Source organism: Ixodes scapularis, unplaced genomic scaffold (genome assembly GCF_016920785.2).
Source record: "Ixodes scapularis isolate PalLabHiFi unplaced genomic scaffold, ASM1692078v2 PGA_scaffold2__306_contigs__length_199485367, whole genome shotgun sequence".
NCBI lineage: Eukaryota > Metazoa > Arthropoda > Arachnida > Ixodida > Ixodidae > Ixodes > Ixodes scapularis.
The window spans coordinates 155,245,454-155,271,170 of record NW_024609857.1 but is presented as its reverse complement, the minus strand read 5'-3'; the positions used below and the strand labels follow the sequence as shown (position 1 = coordinate 155,271,170).

The window sequence follows — 25,717 nt, the reverse complement described above, 5'->3', positions numbered from 1 at the left end:
CCGCTTCACTGTATGTTTCTGGGGCTCGGCGTACATTAGGTGAGGAGATAAATGTCAAAGTATGTTCACTAATTAACAAAAACTGATAATTAACTTTTTATTTGATGGCTTAATTGGCCATGTTGCAATTTCAGTTTTAAAGGAAGCAATCAATAAAGCCCATCCCAATGGAGGTAATTTGCGAAAAGACAATGAGCTTTGTGATACTCGTCGTTAAAATTTTGCCGTTCTTCGCTTGATTCAAAACGCGCACCTGATTATGCTTGGTAGAAGAGTGACATAGCCACTTCTGTCCATCTGTCACAATCTCAGAAGAGTGACGCCGGCGCGTCTATGAAAGGCACGCTGTAGAGATAGTGACGATGAACCAGAAACAAATCCTTCACTATTCTACGAATCCTAACCAGGCGCGGTTTTCAGCACGCGGTTTTTACTCAAGCGAAGAAAGGCAAAATTTCAACAATAAATATCTTAATGTTTTTTTTTTTTTGCAAACTGTATAAATTGGGTTAGCCTTTACTAATGGCTCCCTTTAAAACTGCAATTGCAACGTGGCCCATTAAACCGTTTATGAAAAAGTTAATTAACAGAATTTTGTTAGCCAACATACTGTGACATTTATCCCCTCATAGAATGCCCTCCAAGCCCCACAAACATACACTGAAGGCGAATCCACGTAGCTATCAGCTTTTTTTTTTTTTTTCAATTCCGTAAAGAATTAAAGAAACGCCCTGTATAGCTTTACTCTTTAATATGCTTTTTGCAGGAGGGCACTGCTTTTGCCTGGAGGTGACTTTGTAGAAAGAGGCAAGCACTTTTTTTACTCTTATTATGTTTATAGTCAGCTTCTTTCACTCTGACTTTCCCTTTTATAACTACTTTCCAGGCATTGAGTGACCTTTGATGTGGAAATTATGTTCCTTAATATGTCAGTTTGTTTTGCTGACTTTGACTGCACTTTAGAAACAGTACTGAGAAAAGTGAGTTAATGTCATTACCAAGCAACATGAAGCCTGCCATGTGCACAGCTTTTTTTAGGTTAGGGGGTGGGGACCCATGTAATTTATTGATCACAATAATTATGACGTTTATGTTATTGACAGAGGACAAGCAGGACATTTGCCTGTCTCATTGAGGTTTCCGAAAATAAGTTTTTGACTTCTGGGAGTAATCTACAGCTAATAATGACACTTGGTGTAGAGAAAGGGTGACACTGCGCTCAAGATGGCGATAAGGGACTGTGTGCCCTCTAGTTTTATGTAACTGTTCCTCTTCCTTCTCTGTTCATTAATATGACATATGTTTGTTTTATGATAACTTTGAGCAGCAACAGATATGGTAACATCAGTGGCAGGTTACTCTAGTGGTTTTTTTTATTGAACTTATTTACCACTATTTTCACAATCTAATATCTGTGTATATAGAACTAAGCGAGTAGCTGTCACACCTATTCCTGGTAAACGTCGATACTGCCTATGAATAGGATGTAAACATTTTTGTTATAATTTTCGTCTGTGTAATTACTTTTTTTTTCCTCTTGCAGTTGCCCTACGGATGCAAGAATGATCCGTTTGTAACACAACTTTTGCTTATATATCTGGTCAATTTTATTTAACTCAAAGTTACTTTCGAACTACATGTTTCTTCTGCTAACTTAAGCTTGGTTGTTACCACTCATTATACTTTTTGAGAAGTTGAGTATGTTTCTTAGTGAATCTGCAAATGTTTCCGCAGTGTATGTCTGGTCCTGTTTCTGCAACCTTTTTCGTGATGTTTTCTCAGTTTATTTTAATCAAGTTGGCTGAGCTTACAGCTTCTACTGAGTGCAATGTAAAACTTGGAAGATTTATGAAAATAAACCCTATCTCAACAAATCTTTTGGATTCCTCTAAGCGTCCTACTTTATGGTCAGTGACAGGTGCCTCTTAGAGGGCCACTAAAAAAGTTAGAACAAGTTAGAATGACATGGATAGGACACCCATGTCATAAAATGCATTTTCCTTGAAAAAAAAATAAATAAAGTATAACTATTTAGGGTGCAAGACTCATTTTGGCAAGACTGATTTTACATGGTTGCCTGAAAAGTGGTTGCTATTTCAAGGAGATGGCTTTCTTTTTGTAACTTCCTATTGGCTGGAAGGAAGTGATGAAGACAGATGTGCATACTTTTCCCAGCAACCCCTGCTTCCTTCTCTGCTTGCCACGAGCAGATGCGAAAGAGAAAAGTAGAGTGGAGGACTGCTTTAAATTGTGTCACAAAGTGAAAATATTGCTGAAATTATACTGTCTGGGGGGGGGGGGGGGGGGGGGGGATGCATCTTTTGATATGCCTGTTCTATTAGTCAGTCTTCTGCTGTAGAGAGTAGATAATCCACTGCAAAATAATTCAAAATCTTGCAATTGGAGAAAAAATTGTAGAAGTTATCATGCAAATCAATTGCCCAATGGTTGGGGGTACTGGTAATCCATGAAACCTTTTACTTTTGTGGGTTGTGAAAGTTTAATATAAAAGAAATGAAAATCAACACTAATTAATTTCGAAATATTGAGTCTGAATAGTTACAGTGCTGTCTCCACTATGCTCCGTTTCACTTTAAGTTAAAGCATAGTGAACGGTATGGGCCATCCCAGCTGATCCAGCGCCGGAAGAGTATCACATGACTTTCCAGTTGTGTGGAACGGGAGGCAGAGCTCAAAGTTGCATCAGACTTGACGCTAAATTGACTGGGATGGCTCGTAGTGTATGCTGCGCTTCAACTGAAGGTGAAACGGAGTATAGCTGCTAAATTTGGCTTTGGAGTTCCGTGAGGCGTATATATTACAGGCTACATTTCTGGTAACCGACATGTTGTCAACAAGTGCTGTGCTCAACAGTTACTAAGGTGTCAACTTGGGTATTAAGGCAACTTGGGACAAACATTTTATCTTCAATATACCCATTCATTAGCTAAATGTGTCTAGCCTTTGTTGGTTATAAGTGCTAATTATTTTGGGAATTAAAATCAATGTTTGTCCTTTAAGATCATCAGAAGTTCTTTATTTCTCTGTCACGTAAGAAAGATTTTTTTTTCCCTCACAAAGTTTACTTCACAATTTTTTTAGTGACTTCTCTGCTCAGAAAATTCTTGTGCAAGAACACTGGAGTGACAAACATCTGAAAGTTAAACATTTTGATTGGCTGAAAAAAGTTTAAAAAAAAGTGGAGCTTTTTATAAAAGCTATTACCTCGAAATAAAACTGGGATAGATCGACATGATTGAAAGCAGATTACAGAAAAGAGTATTCACGTTTTCTCAAGTGAAGTGAATAACTTCTTAGAGCGGTTCAGCAGCAGTGCTATTTGATGAACGACTTTCACACAGGCGAAGGTGGGGTGAAACCGCTGAGAGAGCTAGTCTGCGACTAATTTGCCCGAGACGAGGAAAGATAGAAACGAAGCTAGCACACTGCGGCTATGTATATGTGCTTGTCCGTTTTTAGCTGTCCTTGTTGTGGGTAAATTGATTTTTTTATAATGTAGCTCATGTAGAAAAGTAGTGGTTAATTGGCAATATATTGGGTGTCTCAAATAGCGGCCAGTCTCTTTAAATCGACCACAAAATTCGGTTTCTTAACCTGTCGCGCTAGGATTTTGTGCACCGTTGCCCACAGGTGGTGTATTTTTTTCTATAAAAATTGCAAAGAGCGAACTAACAGAGGAAAAAATAAAGAAAGAAAAAGGCTTAACTGCTATGGAAATGCAGCGAAGCCAACGGTCTTCAAAAATAGGGCGCCCTATTGTTTGAAGACTGGTGCCTTCGCTGAATTTCCAAAGGAGTTAACCCTTTTTCTTTCTTTACTTTTTCCTCAGGTAAGTTCGCTCTTTGCAATTTTTATAATAAAAAAATGCACCGCCTGTGGGCAACGCTGCAAAAACTCCGAGCGCAATAGGTTAAGAAACCAAATTTCGCGGTTGATTTAAAGAGCCTGGCTGCTACTTGAGACACCAAGTTAATGTTACACGAATGTTGAGGACAAAACATACCACAAATGTTTGCTGTGTGGTCATTGGAAATATATAAACAATGTTAATAAATTATGTTCCACTAATGTTGAGGGCATAACATACCACAAATGTTGAGGGCATAACATAGCACAAATGTTGAGGGCATAACATAGCACAAATGTTGAGGGCATAACATAGCACAAATGTTGAGGGCATAACATAGCACAAATGTTGAGGGCATAACATAGCACAAATGTTTACTGTGATGTTACGGGAATGTTTTCAGATAACGTTCCAGCGACATGACATTTTGCGGACATTAGCCACGTATACACAACGTTGGCGGACCACATTCCAGTAACATTGTGGCAACATTCGGTGCTACTAGGGAGCCAAAACAAGTTGCTGACGCGTGCACGCAATCTTTGCTCATGTGCTTCGGCGATCCACATCGGAAGCAATGCTTAGAGGGCGGCTTCCCTTCTGTGCCGCTCGGTTTTGTTGAAACTTGTTTCTGGAGTGGTTTCCTTGTCGCGTTGAATTTATGCACGTCTGAAAAGTTTTCTTCTGTCCCTTGAACTTCCGCGACATTTTTCGTTGCGGCTTTCATTGCCAAGGCTCTTTCGACAGCCTTTGCAAACGATAGTTCCTTATCTTAAGCAAACAAAACCCTTTGTATGTCTATTCGCCGTAAACCGCAGACAAACCTATCACGCAAAGCTTCGTCCAAAAATCCTTCAAAGTCGCACGACTGCGATAGCTTTCGTAGTTCCGCCACAAAGCCGGAAATGGATTCGGTTTCATTTTGTGAACGACGGTAAAATTTGGATCGCTCACCGATCACCGACGGTCCGGGCGCCAAGCGGTCGCCAAGGATCCTCCGCAACTCGTCGAAGGTCTTGCTGGACGGCAGACTCGGTGCGGTCAGGGACTTGAGGAGGCCGTATGTTTTGGGTCCAATGAAACTGAGGAACCCGTGCACCTTATCCTCTTCGGGGACCTTGTTGAAGCGAAGAAATGACGTCAAACGTTCGTCGTACGAGGTCCAGTCACTTGCAGAGTCGTCAAATGGCTCCATGTGACCGAGTCGCCTTACGACTTGCGTGACTGGTGTCGCCATACCTTCGTCTAGCTTGGCAGTGTGTACTCCAGACAGAAGAACCGCATCAGCTTCTTCTTGAGTTTTGTAGAATCGCCGCCGTCTCCGCTGTTCCTCGTCGCCACTTGTTGTGTATGAAGGTAGACGACAGCTTGAAGACTGAGTAGGCGTTTATTACTACATGGTGCAACTTGACCAGTACCAAGCGTGAGAAAAAGTGCAAGGAGCGAGAGCTCAATTGCTTTTCTAGAAGCTGCCGGGACCACGTGAGCACACGCGGCTTTTGATAAACTGTTATTGGCAGCGCCGCTATCTATAACAGTTTACGCACACGAAAAATCCATGGAACCCTAGCCATAAACAGCTTCGCTGTGATATTTCCCCCATTTTCCTTTCCTCCTAGTTCTCTAAATATTAAAGTCAACCAATTATTTTTATTTTTTGCTTTGCCCATTTTGGCGCGGGTGTGACGCGATTCTTAGCAAAAATGGCACTTTGGCGCAAGATGTAGCAAATTTTCGTTTATGGCACAATTTGGAGCAGCACTTCCATCACAGCTTCTCTAAATTGATTTCACCCTCAGGTCTACTCAGTCTCCACTTTGCAGCGATTTGGCAAGCTGCAGCAAAAGGTTGCCAACCCCTGGGCTAAACACCAAGAGTGCTGCGAATGCCCCGCGACTTGAGCGCTTAATGTGTGTTGGGGGTTGTTTTACAGCCTTGGAACGTGCTCTTACCGGATCTATACAGTATGTACAGACACTCTGGGATACATATTTGTACCACTTCTCTTTTCTTCCACTTCTCTGAATATCAGGATCAAGCGATATCCTTTTTTGCTGTTGTTGTTTAAGCACATCTCGGTGCAGGTGTAATGCAATACTTAACAAAAAAGAATTTCGCCACAAGATATGGCGGACTTTAGTTCTTGGCGCAATTTGTCACAGCACTTCCATCATTGCCCATGATGCAGCCCAGGTACACCCAATTACTGTGATTCGTCAACCCTTTCCCAATACCGAAATTCGCCCTCCTTAAATCTAAGAAGAACTACAAATGCTTGATGCACGTACCTGTCAGAATGTTGCGATCTATCACATAAATAATCGCCATTTTATTGTACACGTTTAGTGCCACGTATAGTTGTGAATCACCATTTTTTTTATTTATTTACATTATTAACACAGTGCAGCTAAGAACAATTCTACCAGTATCTTGCCCCTCAGCACAGGGTTCCACTGCGGCGAAACCACAAACAGAAAATCGCGATTATTGCTTCACGGGCGCAGCTTCTCTGTAGTGCACCAGCGTGCGGTGAGAAGCACTCTCAATGAAGCTAATTAAACCATTGGAACAAACTATGAAGAATAAGAAATATCCCGAAACTTCCAAGTACCGAGCCATGTTCGATACGAAGATCACATCAAAGCGCAGGGTCGTCAGAGCGATACAAAAGTTCTAAAAATTTGAGCAAGCTTACCGCAATGTACTGGCCGTGCAGCAACAGCTCAGCTCTTTGTTTCGATAAGGTGAAATGAGCTTTCGGCGCTGCGTTGGCACAAATTACCCGCATTTCAGTTAAATGTAACAGGATGAAGCAGAGTAAGCACTTTGGCACAGTTTTGCACCACTGCAATCACATCGCTGCTGTTCAAACTGCATCAGTGCACGAAGAGAAACTAAGCAGGTGAAATGAAACCTTTATTGGAAAGCAGCGTAATGAGGAATCTGCTAAATGAAAGATTTACAAGTCTGAGCTCAAATGACCAGGCACACAAAATGGTAGAACCACCAAGTTGTCATTAGAGAATGCAATTGAGTACTTGCAACCACAACCACAACCACAGCTCTATAAAAACATGAAATAAAGAAAGCATCAGAAAAAAATGACACTTCATAATGTTGGTTGAAATAAAGGATATAGAGAGCGAGAAAATACTGTGCACGCCCTACTTACGAAAGCTTCAAAAATGTAATCATTTCCACTCCGTGGGCAAACACAGTGAGTAAATTATAAGAGATACCATAAGATCCAGGTACTGTTTTATGTTTTGAGGTGAGTGTACTGGTATAGGGTAAAAACTTAAGAATTAAATACAGGACAGAACACCAAAAGCACATATTTCGTGTGCTGTCCTTCGATGCCGAATTCCTTAAGTTTTTAAGCAATGCGTCAAGACCCGATTAGCGGAAAGGTTCGTAAAAAAAGAAATAATAAATAGAAACAGTAATAAAAAAAATTTAGCACACAAAACAAAATTGGTTAAAATATTGCGCCATGCAGACTTCCTGCAAAATAAATTAAGCATACAAAGTGCTTCAAAACGTGCACTGAAGCTGCTCCTCCGATAATGTAGAAACATGTCAGAACCAAAGCTGTCCCTGAATTGGAAGCTACAGATTCAACTTATAATTAAAAAATAAAGTTACACCAACAAAGGGAGTTAAGCAACCGGTCTGCTACCGCAGGTCAGCAACCTGGCAGACCTGTCGAAGCTATTTTAGCCACAACAGAGAGATCCCAGGGGAATCGGGGAATTCTTTGAAACATAACCACAAACCTTCACCAAGGATGCCACTGTTAGGGGTGCCATTTTTACAAGATGCAACAGGTCTATCTGCCAAGAAACCGAGGGGGAGGAGGAAACGAGAGCGCACATAGACGTCAAGAGCGCCGAGCTCTGGTAGGAACGATCAGTGGGCAGACCTAGCGCTAGCTGCCCTTGTCTCCACCGCACTCGTTGAAACAAATTCAAATGCAAAAGCCAAACGTCGGACGCCAGCATCCCGTGTTCTAAAGCGTTCGACGGATGCAGTCGAGACAAAGGCAGTTAGGTCTCGGTCCACCCATGAATCATCCCAACCAAAGCTTGGCATTCTGATGTCCCCTCACGATCTCCTCCTCTCCCCTCCCGTTTCTCGGGGCATAGTTGGTGACAGGTTAAGAGCTCAGGGGAATCTCTGCCCAAGTCTTTCCACTCTAGCAGTGCTAATGCTTGAAAAGAGGTCGCCTCCTCTCCAGCATTTGCTCTGCTAGAATGGCGGGAGGTGGGTGGAGCTTCCTTCGATCTCTTACTTGTCGCAGACTATAATGGTAGTTGCGAGCTCTTGCCATTCTTGCGCAACGGTGAGCTGGCTATTCGTTGAGGGAAACAAACTTATGCTATCTTTGGTAATTTCGCTTTGGTTTCTAAGTAGAGTGCACCTGAGACGTGTCTCAAACAAAAACACATATCACAGAAAACAGAATATTAAAAAATGACTGCAGAGCACTTCTGGACGGGGATAATGAACACCGGTCACTGCAACTTAAATTAGAAGCTAGCACAAACAATTGTAACATTTCTCTTGAGTAACATTAAAGCAGAAGAGTCTTCCTGCTTACAGAAAATCAATGAAGCCATCCAAATATATAAACAATCAAACTTGGGATCATCGTAGTACAAGGTCTTTGTTTGAGTAGCATCCGAAAGTTCTCGACCAAAACTGTAAAATTCCTGAGAACAGAATGGTCGGATCCTGAACTACTAGTCAGCCCCCACCTTTTGTTCTGACACGACACTTCAAAGGTGGGCTCGCTAAACATTTCAGTGTGACTCTGTGTACCACAACCTTCCACTAAAGAAAACAACTAGACAGTGTCACCTAATAAATGAACTCAATAATGAATGTGCTAATATGTAAAGGAGAAGCTGGGTTAAACAGCGAAAGTCCACATGACCCGTGGACATTCAAAACAAATAGGGAGCATGATTTTACGAAGTGGTGGGTGCGCCAGTGTTCCCACCTGCTTCCTGAGAACATTCCATCGCGACGCGGAGCCGCATCTGCTCGAAGACATCTCTTTCCAATCGCAGCTTGTTCATCCGGGCCAGGTGTTCATTGCGCATAAGAATCACCAATTCCTTGGCGTCACGGTCGCACTGTACCGCCTTGTCGACGCGCTCGCTGCGGCTTTGCACGAGACGCGCGCTCAGGCCCACGGGCGTGTCGTCGCACTGTACCGCTCTATCGACGCGGGCTGGGTCGACGGGACACACGCTCGGGAAGACGGGACACGCGCCCGGGACGAAGGGACACACGCTCAGGTCCACAGGTTCCGGGTTACCGCTATTCTGAATCAGGCGCAAATGGAGGTCGAGGGCCCCACTCCAAGAGGGAGGCTTGTCGCGGACAAAATACGCTGCCGTCTCCACGTCGTACATCGTCAGCGACGGAATGGCCACCTCACTGGCAATGCCATTAATTGCGCGTTCAACCCTGGCCACAACTTTACAACTCCCAACGTTTTCGACAGAAACTACATCTTCAGCACCGCTCGACCAGACGTTAGCACCATCGTTCCTGACCAGCGACAGTTGAGCTGCGACCACGTCTTCGGGATGCCCGCGTTGCGGAGTATCGAGACCGTCGGAACGCGAAAGTTTCTGACCTCGTCGCTGGTGATATTTTGCTGGTTTCACTTGTGGTATTGACGCCGATGCTGGGTCCGCCCCATCCAAGCTGTCGTCGTCGATCAGGTCGTTCAGCTTTGCCCTGATGACATTCAGATCGCCGCCGCCGATCACAATCCAGAAACAGTCTTCGATCTTCTCTGCCGACACTTTTTTACCGGTCTCATCGAAGAGACCCAGGGATATGTTGGACCAAATTCTCCAGTGGCGACAACGAGCCTGGTCGATCTGGCCCGCGCACTCTTCACGCATACGCTCCATCTTATGGACTTGGGGCATGGCGTACTTGCGGTACAGACACTTGAGGCACTGCCGCTCCTTCGCCGTGAAGTCGGACAACCAACTTGGACGCGTGACAGCCATCCTAACAGGGTGTTATACCAGCGAGCACAGCAGCAAAACGAAACAGTCCGCCATTCGAAAAAAAAAGTAACGAAGGAAAGAAAAGAGGAGGAAAATGAGCAGGGTTGCTAGGCGAGTAAGCCGTTCACCGTCAAAAGTAGCGAAACGCTGACCACGCTAAAAATTACTTTTGTGTCAAACTCAAACAAAAAAATTACAAAAAAAAAACACAAAAATTTCTTGTATTGAATAAGCCTGTAAATAATAAAGCCTGTAATAAAAAAAACAAGAATAATTGAATAAGCCTGTAAATTACTCATAACTGCTTTTATGGTAACAAGAACAAGTGTTTTCTTGGGGGCACTGAAAATAAAAACATTATTATTATTATTACAAACCAGTAACATTATCCTTATGCAGCACTGAGACCACTCGGGACTAATTCAAATAAAAGGGGTTCCACAGAAAATTGAAGTTAATTCAAGTTCGCGAATCGCTTAGAAGGGCGACGACACTCGAGACTGAAAGAAAAGGGACAACGGGACGGGAGGGTGGCCAAGAACCCACAAGATACCCTCGACAATTATTTTTTCTCCCGTCGTCTTTTTTGTTTTCCAGTTTAGGTGTAGTAATTATAGTCCCGAAATGTGTGGCTCATCTTCATTGTCATCACCAGACTATTCTAGAAGCCGTTCGGCACTTTTATGACTTTATATCGTTACACTGACAACCACTTCTTTATCAGACCTTTTATAAACAAGCCAAATAAAAATTTAAGAAAAGCTGCTGTCACATTCTTCTATTCTCTATTTCCATTTCATCCAAATTTGTCACTCATAGCCGGGTCCATTTCGCTTTGTCGAAACACGTACGTTTGAAAGAAACACGTTTTATAAACAACTTTTCATGAACGCAAGTTTCGTCAACACTGTGGTGTTGTGTGGACACATGCTCCTGCAACAGTTTGTTGACAACATCCTTTTTTTTTATACTAAGCAAGTAATCAAATCTGGAAGCAACAATAGGCTAGTGTATTATTCACCGAGGCGTGTTTACCCAAGCTTCAGTCTCCCCTCCATCTCTACACCCGTAAACTTGGTGAGACACGAAAAGTTGCTCGCAAAAACAGCAGGGTTGTGTTCTACGATATGCCACAGGGTGTGCCGACGAAACAAATGCAAGAAGCATTTTAGATAAAATGAACTACCAATGAGATGCCGTGTGTCAACAAAAACTATCTGTCGATGAAACATTGTTTGACAATCTCATATCCGCAGCAAAATAAGTTTGTCTGCTTCTTGCGCAGGGGTTGCGGTGACGTCAGAACGCCAAGCTCTGATTGGCTCTGATGGAGTGATAGTGGCTAGACCTCAATGCTAGCTGCCTTGAGGTCTACCCACTATCCTTCCAATCGGAGCCAATCGGATCTCGAACTTGGCTTTCTGACGTCACCGCTACCCCGAGAGAGAAGCAGACAAACTTGCGTTCTGCATTGCCACCGTTAAGAGCTAACACATTCAATGCAAGGTTGTACAGATTTACAGACATCCTATAAAGAATCACCAAATTGTTTTGTTAAAACGATGGAATGACATCGACTCTCAGACTGGTTGCACTACCAGTGCACTGCTTTGACAAGGCAATTAAAGCTCCGCTTCTAGAGTGTCAGGGGGACATAGTGTTCATTCTGGTTCCAGACAAATCTTTCATGCAATAGTTGACCCGTACAGTAGGACCACTCTGTCAATTAACGGCAAAGAAGGAGAGTTTGAGTTTGTTGACAGAAAAAGATTTCAAGGGCATGCTCCTACAAGCGTGAAAGAATGTAAAGGCCAGGTGTTCCCATTGTGTAACTTTACTAATTGTGGTGCTGATGACAAATTCAGGATGTCCCCATTGTCCCACCTAATAGATGGAGGCTAGCAAAAGTATCCCTTGGTGTTTGCTATCAATGAGATTATCCGTATCCCACTGCAACTCTCAATAACACATAAGCAATTTTATGACATGTCTCGGCGAAATACACCGGAGGAGTCACTGCTTATGATAAAATATTGTTCTAGTTCTTCTGTCCTTTCCAGCGATGCTGGAAGAATATTTTGAGCCAAGTTCAAGAGCTGAAGCCAAGTTCCTTTTTGATGATTTTTTTAATTTTTCATGTAAAAATATCTGTTTTATTTTTACAGATATTACAATCCGAGTTTTGTTCACTATCCTTGCGGGTTTCTTTCTTTTTCCTTACACTACGCCGTGCGAGAAGTGCATGCAGCATGTTGTGATGACCGCCTGGTATCTCTTGTCCAAGCATTCTTATAGAGGGTGCCGAGCCCCCTGCCTTCTCGGTTCCGGCTTCCCTGCTTGCGTATCGATGGTTCGTGAAGCAAACCCCAGCTAACAATTTTAAGTGAACGGCATATCAGTAAAATTCTCTAGCATTGAGAAGGCTACTTGCCAATGATTGTTCAAGGAACTCGCGACACCTCCGATTGTGTGCTCCTTCGTTTCTCAAACAAAATATGACAATCCAGCTTTGCTTCTTTTACCTAATTGGTCTGGACTCTGGAACAATACTCACACTTCAAATTCAACACATCAACTTAAAAGGATACTGAGCCGAAATATGGATTTCGCAAAATAAGGCCGGCGAAGCATTGAATAGGACGCTACGAACTCCAAAACATCACTCAGACATCGATATCTCAATACGATGGCCATACTTTTGGAAAAGAAGGGCGCGATCAAGTGAGGGCTATGACGCCACTCTCTTCCTGGAACATTTGAGAATAAGAGGAAGTGCCTTCGCTTCTCTCCTCCACGCTTCAGTTCACCAACTGGACAGGATGTAGCGAGGAGGAGAGGGAACGAGAATTGTGACGTGCCTTGTCTCGTCGGCCTCGTCGGCAGTGTTCAATCGCACACTTCTTTTCCAAAAATATGGATATCCGTTAGAGATATCGCTGTACGAGTGATGTTTTGGGGTTTCGCAGCGTCCCGCCTCTCCGTCCAGCCTTGTTTTGCGAGCTCGAAATTTCGGTTCAGTTTCCCTTTAATGTCAAACAGATTGTGACAAGTTAATTACTGCAAAGTAATTTATTAGAAAACCAGAATAAACAGACAAAATTTCGGCAATGCTCAGGCTCGTCACACTTGCACTTTATACAGTTACTAATTCGCAGTTCCATGAATTCAAATGCATTTAAGTCACATGCGAGCAAAGCTAAACTATGCGGCAAGAAACGCAAATCATACGAAGGACCACCGCAAAGAAAAGTGAGCAGTTGGTTACCACAAATTTGAGATCAAATCCCCCTGCACAGCACTCACAGTTTCAGAAAGATACAAACATGTTCGCTCTCACTCTCTACGAAATATTTTGAATACTTTCAACAAACAAATTAGGGGTGCACGAATACCAGTGGGACGTTCCATGCTAAAAAAGATGCGGCAGTCTTTTTCATTTTTGTGAAAAAAATAATTTTATTTTTGCGGACATCATGTTCTAAATTTCTGGAACTTGTAAAAAATCCGCGTAGTTAAGAAAAACATTGATAAAAAAAAAGAGGTTGCGTACCACACTAATGTAGGTGGGCGCCTAACTACTTAATAACATGTCCAATCATACAGTAAAACAGAAACATCAAAAGAAGCCATTTTAAGTCTAAATAGGACCTGCAAAAAAAAGATGCTTGATGAGATTTTCTTATTTTTTTTAGTCAACTTGGAGTTGGGTGTTAGCTACAATACTTTTTTCGTTTCTTCTCATAGAACTAATAACTGAATTGCACATGTTAAATTTTCAAAGTCTCGTTTTGTTGCATTTTAATTAATTCATAAAATCTTCAGTTTATGCAGGAATGGCCTTACTGAGAGCCAGAAAAAGCAATGTGGGCAGCGGTGCTTGCAACTTTCGAAATAGTCAAAAGGTCCCAATCCACCTCATCTCTTCAGCATATAAAAAAATGAGAAGTACTCTTTGTTGTTGAAGAGAAATTACTTTTTAAAGATGAGCCTCTCCGACCATGCCTCCAGGCGCTCGCCTCGTAGGCGACGCAGGTTGGCGTTCGCCAGCGAGGCGTCAACGGTGTGAGACGCCGCCGCACGGTCTTCACCTATCTCCTGAAAACATGCTTTATTCAGTTGAAGTGGACGTTATCCTGACTTCCATGCATCTGTACCCTCTTTACGTTACGTAATAACACTGGCGTCTTAATTTTACGCCTTACACCCCTGTACGCATGTACGCCTCACACCCCTGAGCAGGGTGTCGAACCGGAACCGAACCGAACCGAAAACCGGAACCGAACCGTTATTTTTAGCCGAACCGGAACTGAACCGAACCGAAATCTTCGCCGCCATCTTGGAACTGAACCGGAACAGAACCGAAAAAAAATATAACGGTAACCGGTTCAAAACGGTTCAAGGTATTCTTTTTTCGTTTTTGTTAGTATCACAAAACGAACATATGGGAGTATGAAATTGGCGGCTGTATTTCTATCTGTTGTTCGAATTGTCACATACAGAATTGCAATGTATGGTAAACTGTGGGTTTTTGTGGCGCTTTTGTACTGGCACTATGCTTAACCATGTGTCACGTTGTCACGTGACGTCATGGTGTCAATACATGCTGTCAAGTAATGTCACGTGACCCTGTGATGTCACGTGACTCACTGCGTCAAGTCGATTTAATTTGAGAAAGTCACTAGATGTATTAACCTTGTTGACAGCGTGCCGTAACATGATATCAGGATTTTGCACCGAGTCACGTGACACCGTGACGTAAACAATTTTCATAGCCCCGAATCGAGTGCTCAAGTTCATGCCAATCAGCATCGCCGAACATTCGGGCAACGGCTAGTGTTCAATTAAAGATGATAATAGCCCAACTCTAACAATATCTGAAGCTCCAGCCCAAGCTTTTGCTTTCTAAACCCTAGCGCATGACTATGATGAACACTGACCGTATATAATTAGCGTCAGATCACGTGGCTGCTTGTTCAAATTGCGAGTTGAGGAGGGGATCGACAGCTATTTGTTTCTTTAGTTTCTTTTGTATCTGCTATTTTTTTTTCTTTTCGTAAGCTATCAACGTCAGGGGTTACTTCTTAACAGTATTTATTGAAAGTACAAAAACAAATGTTGCACGACCAATTTTACATTATTGAAGCACCCAAAAATGTTTTCGTTATTGGGGAGGAGGAGCGACCGTGACGCCCCAAGCGGTTAACTTTAGAACTATACGGATGGGGACAATAAATACAATGACTCAGCGCTCGGCCGACATAACCGAACGCGGCGTCAGCGTTCGGCTGGAGTTCGTTTTCTCCGGTGAGGAAGAGGGCAAGCACCACGGGTTTTGGCCAAGCAATGGCCAATGTCTGGCGATGGTCTTTTGGCCAGTGGCCAGAGAGTGGCCATTCATTGGCCAATGCTTGGCCGATGGCTGATGGCCAGATAAAGGCCAGTTACCGGCCAGTCTCTGGCCACTGTCTGGCCCCTTGGCCAAGGACCACAGCCAGCCACTGGCCGATGACTGGCCAACCCTGTGCTGCTTGGGGGGGCACTTTTGTTTCCACTCCGGCCTGCATGAACAATGCAGCATGCATGGTCCCAGCTCAGCACAAAAGCCGAAGTGGGCTTAGCTCGCATTTTCTGAGGATAGATCCGACACTTAACGTCGCTTCGTCGATTGTTAGTATTTTTTACATTAAACTGTGCCTTGCGCTCTATTGTAGAAGATGACATGGACATGCACATAAGGCCTGTGTGCACGTGCAGAGGCCTTGTGTTGAGTAAACACCTAGGTGTGGGGAAACAAACGGGTAAGAACGCCCCTATAGTTCGATCGCCTGCCCAATTTTTGAACTGTACGGAAAAAAATACTTGAAAGAAAAACAGAAAAAAAACTATTGACCTTAGAGGGAGAGCCGAACATTGGCAGTCGCTTTAAGGCTGTGTTCCAAATCTTACCCAAATGGATCCGAGTTACTCCCGCGGGCCATGTCACGTGACATCACAGATTGAAAAGTGCTGGACGCGGCTAGGTTTTGGAACGCCAGAAAACAAAACCCTTACTCTGGCGTAAGATAATGTAAATTTTAAAACACGGCCTAAGTCTCACACGAGCGTCGTTCTCAAGGTTTCTATTACCTCTGTATTTTGCTTAAAGGAACAATACAAATACTTCTATAGATTCACATAACGCTGCTTAAAATCACTTCCTAACGTTAATAACTAAATAAACTTGGCTTTGCTCTTTTTTTAGGCAATGGCAGTGGCCAAACAATTAGAGAAATATGAGCATCGTTGATCCCCTCAACTCGGAGCCAGAAGCGGCCTCCTGGCCTGGTACCTATCTGAGGCCGCCAACGTAAATCATGCCCCCGGGGTGGGGTTGGAAAGGAATAAAACGCCTGCTGGAGCTCCAGGCATTTTTAGAGTTCGGCTAATCTCATCATCGCAGTGGTTGGACACGAGCCACTACCCGAGTGTCCGCCGAGGCATTGATTGTTACGAGCCGATGTCCAGTGCTCACGCAGTTCTTGTGTCTCAGCCATGAGCCGCGCTCGAGTGTCGTCAGGCGGGTGGTTTCGATCCCCCAATTACGTCGTCAAGCTTTGCGAAGACAATACTGAAAGATATAGTTCCCTTTTATTCTCGTAATTCCACCGTGACAAAGGAACTTCTGAATCAGTGGCGGCCTGTGCGAGTATACTTGGGTCAGACTAGGACGAATACGCCTCTGAAAATTCATGAACATTCCAACCCGATATCATTTGATGACCGCTTTAAACTTCGCGGGGTGCAAAATAATAAAAAAAAAGCAATGAAGGGTTGCTGTTAACAAGTGACAAATAAAATTGTGGATTTAGCACACACAAACGGAGGAGGCAATTCCTCAGGAATACTTTCAGCCTTTCCACCTTGGTGAAGAAGGAACACCAGCGAAGCTGTACTATGGTGGGAATGAAGTAATGGGCCGGCCGCAAGTCGGCAAGCCAGAGTGCAAAGACTGGAGAGGTTGCCGCCATCTATGCGCGACGGCTGCAACCAGACAACCGGGAAGCCGGTTGTCTGGTTGCCACCGTCAATTATAGATGGCGGTAGCTGTCCAGAGTTGTGTGTCATTATTTGTTTGCTGACTGGCATGATGGGAAACTGACCCTTAATAGCTCCGCTGTAAAAATAAGCGCGTGTGTGTGCGTGAGTGTGTGTGGGGGGGGGTAGTTTTAAGAACATACTCTGTTGTAAAGAGGTTCCACTTTCCCTCATCTTTGGCGGAGACCAAAAAGCGTGGGCCCGGAAACTACTTTGTTTGCAAAAACACTCTTGCCAAAAAGCACGTTTCTGTCGTGCCAGACGGTCGCGCAGTTCCTCGCGAAGATGCACTACGAATAATAATACGTGCCTTTCAAATATTTGGCTTTCACTGAGCTTGAACCTCCTGCAGCGTGCATTTTGCACCATCGAATTTGATTTTCTTAGCAAGAAGCCACAATGACTACCAGCATATAGTATGATGACGTCACGTGCTAAACAGTTCAGCTTTCTGGTGAAATGTGATGTTCGCAACACTAGCAATAGATGTCCTACTTGTGAAGTTTTCCAGTATTTATTGCAGTCTCGCGATGATAGATGGCAGCCCAGAAAAATGTTAGAGCGCATGATTATTGAAGCACAGTGTTGTAAAGCGAGGGCCCAAAACAACTGCAGGTAAAACCGAATGTAACATTAGCCTCGCGAGGTAGTATTTTGCGAAGTTTCGAGCTCATGCAAGCTGATTAAATGAGATTTGTATTAAGATTTTAAGGATTTCGTCGGTCCTTCGCGCTATTCGTGTAAAATTATTAATTTCATTGCGTGCACCTTTACGCATCTCTTTTTGCAGTAAGGCGTTCTGTAAGAGATTATTTAGGAAAATGCCATTATTTTCTCTTTTTTTAACATTTCGAGTATTTGCTTTCAGATCTGTCATGTGAACACAGAGTCCTTTTTGGCGTACCCTGCAACCCGATGTTTCACACTGCCAATCAGCAAACAGAAAAACACTTTTACGCAGACTCAACAGCTCGCGTAGTTTCGAGTATCTTCCTTCCGTGTCGGTCTCAAGCGGTTATGTGAACTTTTAAGGTAATATTTATTGATCATTATAAAAATATATTACATTGCTAACTGAATATTTGACAACATAAATAAATGGCCGACCACCTAAAAGCTATGCCCCCCAAAATTATTTAAACTGTGTTCTGCCAATCTTTTCCGGCGTTTGTATCCTCGACAGGCACGTTGAAGGTTATTTGAAACAGCTTTACATACATTTCTGATTCTGAAGCTAATTTAAATAACAATTTGTTCCTCACATATATAACTTCTTAAACATATAGAAGCCTGTTATTGCCTCTTCTATGTGGTAAACATTGCTTTAATGTGTCTCTGGGCTGGACAAAAACAAAGTAAACAGGGGCGCGCGGCTGAACCATGACGATTACGCACGCAAACTGTCAGAAAATATCCAATTAAGTAGCTGCCATGCCGAGAAAAACTTTAAATACTACTTCGTTTTACTTAATAAAGAAGGTACTTTGGGGGACGCTTAAGCTTCGGCTTTAAAATCGCCTCCTTACTTGCCGCGCAAGCGTGCCTCGGTTGCCTAGTCAGGAGCGTCTGACTCGCAACCGAAGGGTCGTGGGATCGAATCCCTCCTAAAATTCTTTTTTTTTTCTTTAAGGCAAAGAGAAATTATTAGAGACATACGGCGACCTGCAATTCACGTTACATGTCATGTTTTATTCACTTTCATTCCATGCGTGATGTCACGTTTCACGTGAGCATTGTGAGTTGTTTGAAATTCTTGAGCGAGGGCATGTAGCTCTGACGTCATGACATTATCGACCAATCAGGATTTTCCAGTCACGCCACCGAAATCGGCTTTTCTGCGATATGAGCTTCTCAGTGCTATTGCGTTAAAAAAATCAATTAGCAAGGGTGATGCTCATTCGCAAATTAAATTGACCGGCCTCTTGTCAAGAGCAAACCTCAATAGCCAGGCTATGCCAGCTTATCCTGTATAAGAAAATGTTAACTAACGTGGGCAAGCGCTATTTTGGGCCAGATTCGATCTGAGTGCGAATGTGCATATAGATTAGACTGAACAATTTTGATTGCTCCTTGCTGCATGATTAGTCGCATGCATCGCGGTGCTGAGTGTAAGCAATGTTTGGTTAAAACAACAAGCATTTTGATTGACGCTCGGCATTTCTTTAAAAAATAGACTGAAAGGGATTATCCTAGAACTTTCGTGACATTTTGAAAATTTCATTGCTTTTTGCTTAGTTGTGTCGTCATCATATACATATATATATTGTGAAACATATTTAGTAAACAATATTTCACGATATATATGGCCACGAGGCGCCCATTTCATAATTTTGTGCAGTAATTAATTCCTTAGTTCGAGGACACAATCACGATTTAACTTTTAATACTGCGACACAAAGTTGTACCAATCAAGGGTATTTTTGGTGACCATGCCACACTTGGCGTCAACATTTTATACTGTGTGAATAAATCAGCTTGAATTTTTGAATTTTACTTAAACACAAAGAAGGGACAGGAAAAGACAGTATAGTTCTAAATTCCAAGCTGATCAATTTACAGGTATGTACCAACAAGCTCAGCTCCTTACTGTTATACTAAAACATTTGGATTCAGGTAAATATATGTTACTGGTAATGTGTATGTTATGTCGCATGAACACGCCGTGATGTATGTTAAGAAATTTTAAAAAAATGAATTTCATACTTTTGGTATTTGAAAAAAAAGTTAATTGCACAGATGAGAGGAGAAACTATATAGTTGATTGTTTCACGGCGTAAATAGTGTATAGTGTCAGAACAAAGCGGAAAATATATTATCAATTTAGCGGTTCAAACCGGTTCGAACCGGTTTGAACCGTTATTTTTTGCTCCCCGGAACTGAACCGGAACCGAACCGAAAGCCGTGAACCCGAACCGGAACCGAACCGATAAAAATTTCGGTTCGACACTCTGCCCCTGAGGTCTCGTACATGTGCAGTAATTTAGACTCCGGAATACATTGGAGGCCAACAGAACATGTCTCGAATTCTTAACCCACTAGTATTCTTAATAAAAGTGTGTTTGATAAGAGGTGGGAGTTACACGGGTGCTGTCTTCGCCCTCTGATTGTCAGGCCCGGCGGACATTAGATGAGGTAATAACCGTCATGGTAAGTCGGTGTACTAAACACACTGTTGATTCACTCTTTAACTGTTTAATGGCTGCTTCTGTTCAGCTGTCTCCCCTTTGGTGCACTCTTTCTTCTTGCAAAGTATTCCAAAGGCACATTCAGTTAATCGCCTTCGAACCCGCGCATGCATGCGATAAGGAGAGGATAACAGCACGTAATAAATATTGCTTCACAAGCCTCCCCTTGTCACAGTGGTTGAGCATCGCGCTCAAACTCTCGGGGTCCTGGGCTAAAATTTTCCTGCGGGAGACGTTTGAAATCATGCACTTTCTTTTCATTTTATACACTTATCCCTCTCCCGCCATTGCGCATGCTTTTTGTGTTGTCGACTGAAATTTCTGGGGGAGACTGAAAAAAAAAATGCTATCACATTTAAGAGAGCCGCACAGATGGAAAAATAAAGCCCTTTGCATGTATTCTTCCGCAGGAAACTCGGAACGACGAAAGTCTAGCACAAATAAAAAAATCGTTAATAAACGCATTCACACGGCAAACTTGAGACATCGGCAACGGATGTGTCCTCCCATCCGTGTATGGATATGCAACGCATGCAGGAGTGAACGGGCAGACACATGGCTGAACCGTTTGAATCAAGTGACATCTTGCGCCACCTAGCCCTGGCACCTCGCTTGACGCAGTGGGGAGCAAAGGGTTAGCGGAAGAGGCAAGCTCGATTACTGCTGCCGTTTGTTTTTTGACAATATTTTGTCATATTAAAGACATAATAACCGAGTGAAACTGCAGCTTCAAAAAGGCGACGTGCATGGTTACAGGTTTGTTGAGCGCATCCAAGAAGCTATAAAAGCATGACTGCTTCGTTTCAGGGACACAAGAAACAAACCATGTTTCGCAGAAATTGTTTGTTACTGAAGGCTTCTGAGTGCAGGCTTCATTTAGTTCCCAGACAGGCCTGTGAGCACTGTTTCACCCTATTAGCAGCATAAATAAACCGGAATTCCTAAAATAAACCGTAAGTTCTAAAATTCGATTAATCGAATTATTCAAGAACTCAAATACTAGGAATTCGAAAGTCGAGTGAATCATTTGGTCGATCTCTATTCGGCTCAAATTCAGAAGTCAAATATTCGTGCACCCCTAAAATGAATTGAAGAATTTATGCCCATTACTAGACAATAATAAAATTATAAAGCAGCCATAGTACTCAACATACTAGAAAGGTCACCTTACTTGATCATTACAATCAGCAGATAGTCAACACTGACACAAATAAGGACTGCCACAAAGGGAAAAAGTAATGACACTCCATAACATGCTTTGGTATTAATTGCATCTTTCAGATCAACTTTAGTTGGACATAATGTCAGCTAGCGTGACTTGAAAAAAATACTAAATTGAAGTTCCGCATGTATTTACACGTCACATGGTACAAGTCACATTTTTTCTACAAATGTAAACAGGCTAAATGCTAAGCTAGGACGTTCACAGTTAAGCTTGAATTTCTGAAGCAAGCAGAAAACAAATAGGCAAGTTTCACTCGTCAGATGATGGAACAGAAGAGAAGAATGCTGATGGCAATTAACTTACGCAATGACATGTTGGTGAATCAGCATATAATATACACTCGCAGTGATTGTGCCATTGAATACTGCAAGAATACATGACTGGGTTCTTCTTGCACAACAAAAAAGAGGCTCCATGTTTCATGACAGACTACGCACATTAGTATACAAAACGACGCGTGAACAAATGCTTTTCTTTGTCTACGAATGAAGGCGGGTGCCTATCCAGTTACTGCAAAACAACTGGTAAAAATGCTGACAACCACTGCACCCATCATTATTCCTATAATGAATTCGAAGAAAAGACCCCTTTCGGAAACAGCAGTTACCAAAGTAGCAGAGTTGAGTAGTAGTAGAGTAATAGTTGAGACTTCGTCGTGTCTGTCCTCCTCGTTTCCCCTGTCTCAGGGTTGTCTTAAATCATAAATCACCAAAGGAGTGCTTCCTCTGGCAGCAAGAATCTTGGGAAACTTGCTCCAGACACTACGGATCAAACTCAACTTCTCTTAGTCTCACGTTGGCACTTCGTTCAACTATACGCATTGCGGGTGAATTGGCTGAAAGTGCTACAGAAAGCCAAGAACAACCGAGTGCACTGCTCAAAGACAGATTGACAAAACACTGGTCCATCGCGATCTGTTGTTTGCAATTGGCTCTTGCACATTTGACAGCACCATCTGGTTTTTGTTCAGAATTGCAGACAAACAGCAGTGTCGCAACCTTCAATCCCGTTTTTATGGGGAAATCAGACGCATATTAATCTAACCTCAAACTTTTTCAGAACGCACAAAGGCCATTGACTGCATTATGACCATAAATAAACAATCTCAAAAAACACTATAGTGCGGGTGTGTTAAAAAAACGAACGTCGGATTTATGGAAAGTGGCTTATTGTCACACACTGAGGTTTCACTGCGTTATCTGGCGTCAGCTGCAAACATTTAAAAAAGCAAGTGCAGAGTCCCTCATTATGCACGAGCGTGGCCCTTACATCGGGGGAACCTGTGCGCTAATGCTGCAGCACAGCTTGCAGAGTGCTACACTGGAATCTGCAAAACGAGCAAAGGATAAACCTACGGAATCCTGGAATCTTAGGTTTGATCTCTGTCCATGCCTGTTCTGATCCGACTGAGCGTCGTACCGGCGTGGATTAGTGCGATCACTACTGCATGATGCACGTTTATGGACCCAGGCTTGCACTCACATTGCGCTGGCTAAAGCTCCGACATGTTGCCACATCACGAAACACCGACCGACCTCACACTGTCTCAACACTCTATGCCTGATCTGGTTTTGTGTTTCTTGGCCTGGGGTATGTCTCTGGGCTGGAAACTTTCAGTCCCATTATGGGAGGGCATTGCCGGGGAGCCCCTCCCAGTCTTGGCATTAATGCAATAAAGTGGTACAAAAGCCCAGAGATCATGTAAACAGTAATGCCTGTACCAGGGAGTATTTGGCACACAGTTGTACAGGGCTCAATAGCTAGAGAAAACGAAACGCGCGTATCTGGCTTGCAAAAATTAACTACGCATCACAGAAAGCTGAAACTCCGTGAGAATGAGATGCTGGAGGTGGCGACAAAATGCGAAAGTGTGAGAACATGATGTCACCTGGATCAAAAGACACGAGAGAAAAACAAAGTTTCTCTATGAGCAGATAAGCACCTAAGCCTAACATTCAATGAGCCAAAGAATCACGTTGTGGGCGCCTGTAGCATTAATTCCAGCGAAAAAAGCTTGACGGCGAGAAAGACGACATTGCTTTCTCCTTTTCGGTCAACTTTTATTCACGAAAATAAATGCTACAGGCACCCAGAATGTCATTTCTTGGTTTGATAAATATAAGGCTCAGATGGACTTTGGCACTCAGAAAATTTATGCTTTTCTCTCGTATCTTTTGATTTAGGCAAAGTCACTTGCTCAAACTTTCGCATTTATCAACATTGCTAGTGTCACATTCTAAAGGCCCGTTCACACTCTTGCGACCGAGTACGACTGAGAGAGACGAGATCTCTTAAAACTTCTTGAATGTTTTTAGAATGAGAGAACACACTGGCATTGTGGCGCCATCTATGCGGTGACCCTGGAACTGCATTTCACAAGAGCGAAGCTTTTGCGGGATTTCCGAGGTCAAATGTGCGTAATACCCATAGAAAGGCTCGTTTATAACATTGACAAAAGTTTTTCGAGCCAAGAAAGAAAGGATAATGCGCGAGAAATAAAAAAAATATGCCGGACCGCCAAGTTTACACTGCTTCCCAATAGATGGCGCCAGTGCGTTCTCTGGTTTAAGAAGTTTTAAGGAACCCAGGTTTAAGAGGTCGCAAGAGTGTGAACTCTTGCGACCTCTTAAGGGAGTTCCAGCTTTCTGCGACGCATAGTTTGTTTATGCTGGCCGAAAAACTGGGTTTCATTTTCTTGATCTAAGCTTTTGCATTGTATTATATACAATGCAAATGCTTGGTACTAATAACTGTCCAACTATAAAATTTTCAGAAAAGTGTTGCTTCGATAGACATTGATAGTCTAGAATCAGTGAACTCCTTGACGTAGTCTCTGGGAAACTCGTTTCCTTCCCACTTCCACCACTCTGTCCCTTGCGTGGAGGCGAGTGCTGAAGGAATTTCAACTGCCCCCCTCACTCCAATGGAATGCACAAGTACATAGCTTTCAGTCCTGTAAAACAGAACACCTTGTCCCTCAAAGAAGCACAGATATATTAGGGTCCAAACTAGAAACTGGAACGCTTTTGTTGTGGCCCAGGAGTATAACGACCTGATGTCCTGAACCATAGCCTCCTATATACTGACAAAGCCTGGCGGATCACCACGAGAAGTGGCCGCCGAAATAGAAAAGGTGGAGCGGCAGACAAGAAGGGCCACACGACTGGCACCCCGCTGCGGCGAGACGCCGAAATACACTTCACCCGAGCGAACAAGTGTGTTTCGGGTCCTCACTGCTGCAAAAGCTGTGCGCTGACGTCCAGGTTTCCCGAGAAATGGCTCTTTGATGCTCAGTGCTACCACATCCACGCACTCCAAATCTGCGACCGGGCACTCTATGGCTCCGTCGTCGTACTTGTGAGTATAAAAGCCTCAACAAACCTTTGAGAAGATAATTGCCTTTCTCCTCTGCTGAATAGTTCGATATTTGGAAGGGAACTGGAGTGGTCTCTAGTCAGGATCACCAATGAACCATGTAGAATATTTGTAGATTATATATTTATTTTTTTACATTGTGTTTTTGAAATTTGGAGTTTATCAGATGAATTCAAAGTGACAAAGAATTTTACTGGTAGTTGTCTAAGTTTTTTCAGGTTTATCCAAAAAGCACGGAATCATAGGCATGCAATGGCATTGGCTGTCCTCTCAAGCGTGCCAATGGCACCTCTGCCAGTGGCGCTGGCAGAAGCGCATCACGCTACATCTTGAGTGGAGCCCTTTGAAACAAGGCTTGAATCAGCTGCATTGTGGTGCCTGAGAATTCCTATACAGCGGTCACTCTAAGCACCTTTCTCCACGGGAGAATGTGTGCAAAGAGAAGATGACAGTAACAGGGGCTGTGGCCGCACCGACCGGTGCCTTCCTCACCTCCACAGTAGTCAGTCATCCTCCGACGAACGATTGCTCACCCCAAGAACCATCTGCTTGCACTGCTAGTGCAAGCTGCAAGAACAATGTGCACAACAGCAAGTTCAATGCACCTGTAGGCCGGCTGTAATCAGGTCTACTAAGCTCAGCAGGTTACGTAGCAATCCTCGCACCGATGAAGATAAAAGGGACACGAAGAATAATATCCGATTCTGCCTTCGCTGGTTCAGTAGCGTCGTCTGGAGGCGAACAGGCGGAGTATAAAGAGTGCGCAGACGCAGAACAAACCAGACATAACCCAATATCAAAGATTGGGCATAACGTCAGGAAAAAGTTTAGATCATTGGGAATGGATGCACTCTTTTGCAGATTGTACATATTTCAGACTTTTGCTTAGTGAAGACAGTACGCACCACACCACAAACTTTTAAGGGCTCCTGCGGTGACAATAAAGTCTCCCATACAC

The 25,717-nt window shown here is 43.3% G+C and overlaps 1 protein-coding gene across 1 annotated transcript; it reads right to left on the bottom strand.

Annotated features, from left to right (window-relative positions):
• Positions 1-6,633: 6,633 nt before the first annotated feature.
• On the bottom strand, positions 6,634-10,118 carry LOC120847549. The gene has a single exon (XM_040219374.3). It carries the CDS (start codon positions 9,898-9,900, stop codon positions 8,839-8,841), a length of 1,062 nt encoding a protein of 353 aa, XP_040075308.1. The 5' UTR covers positions 9,901-10,118; the 3' UTR covers positions 6,634-8,838.
• Positions 10,119-25,717: the final 15,599 nt, after the last annotated feature.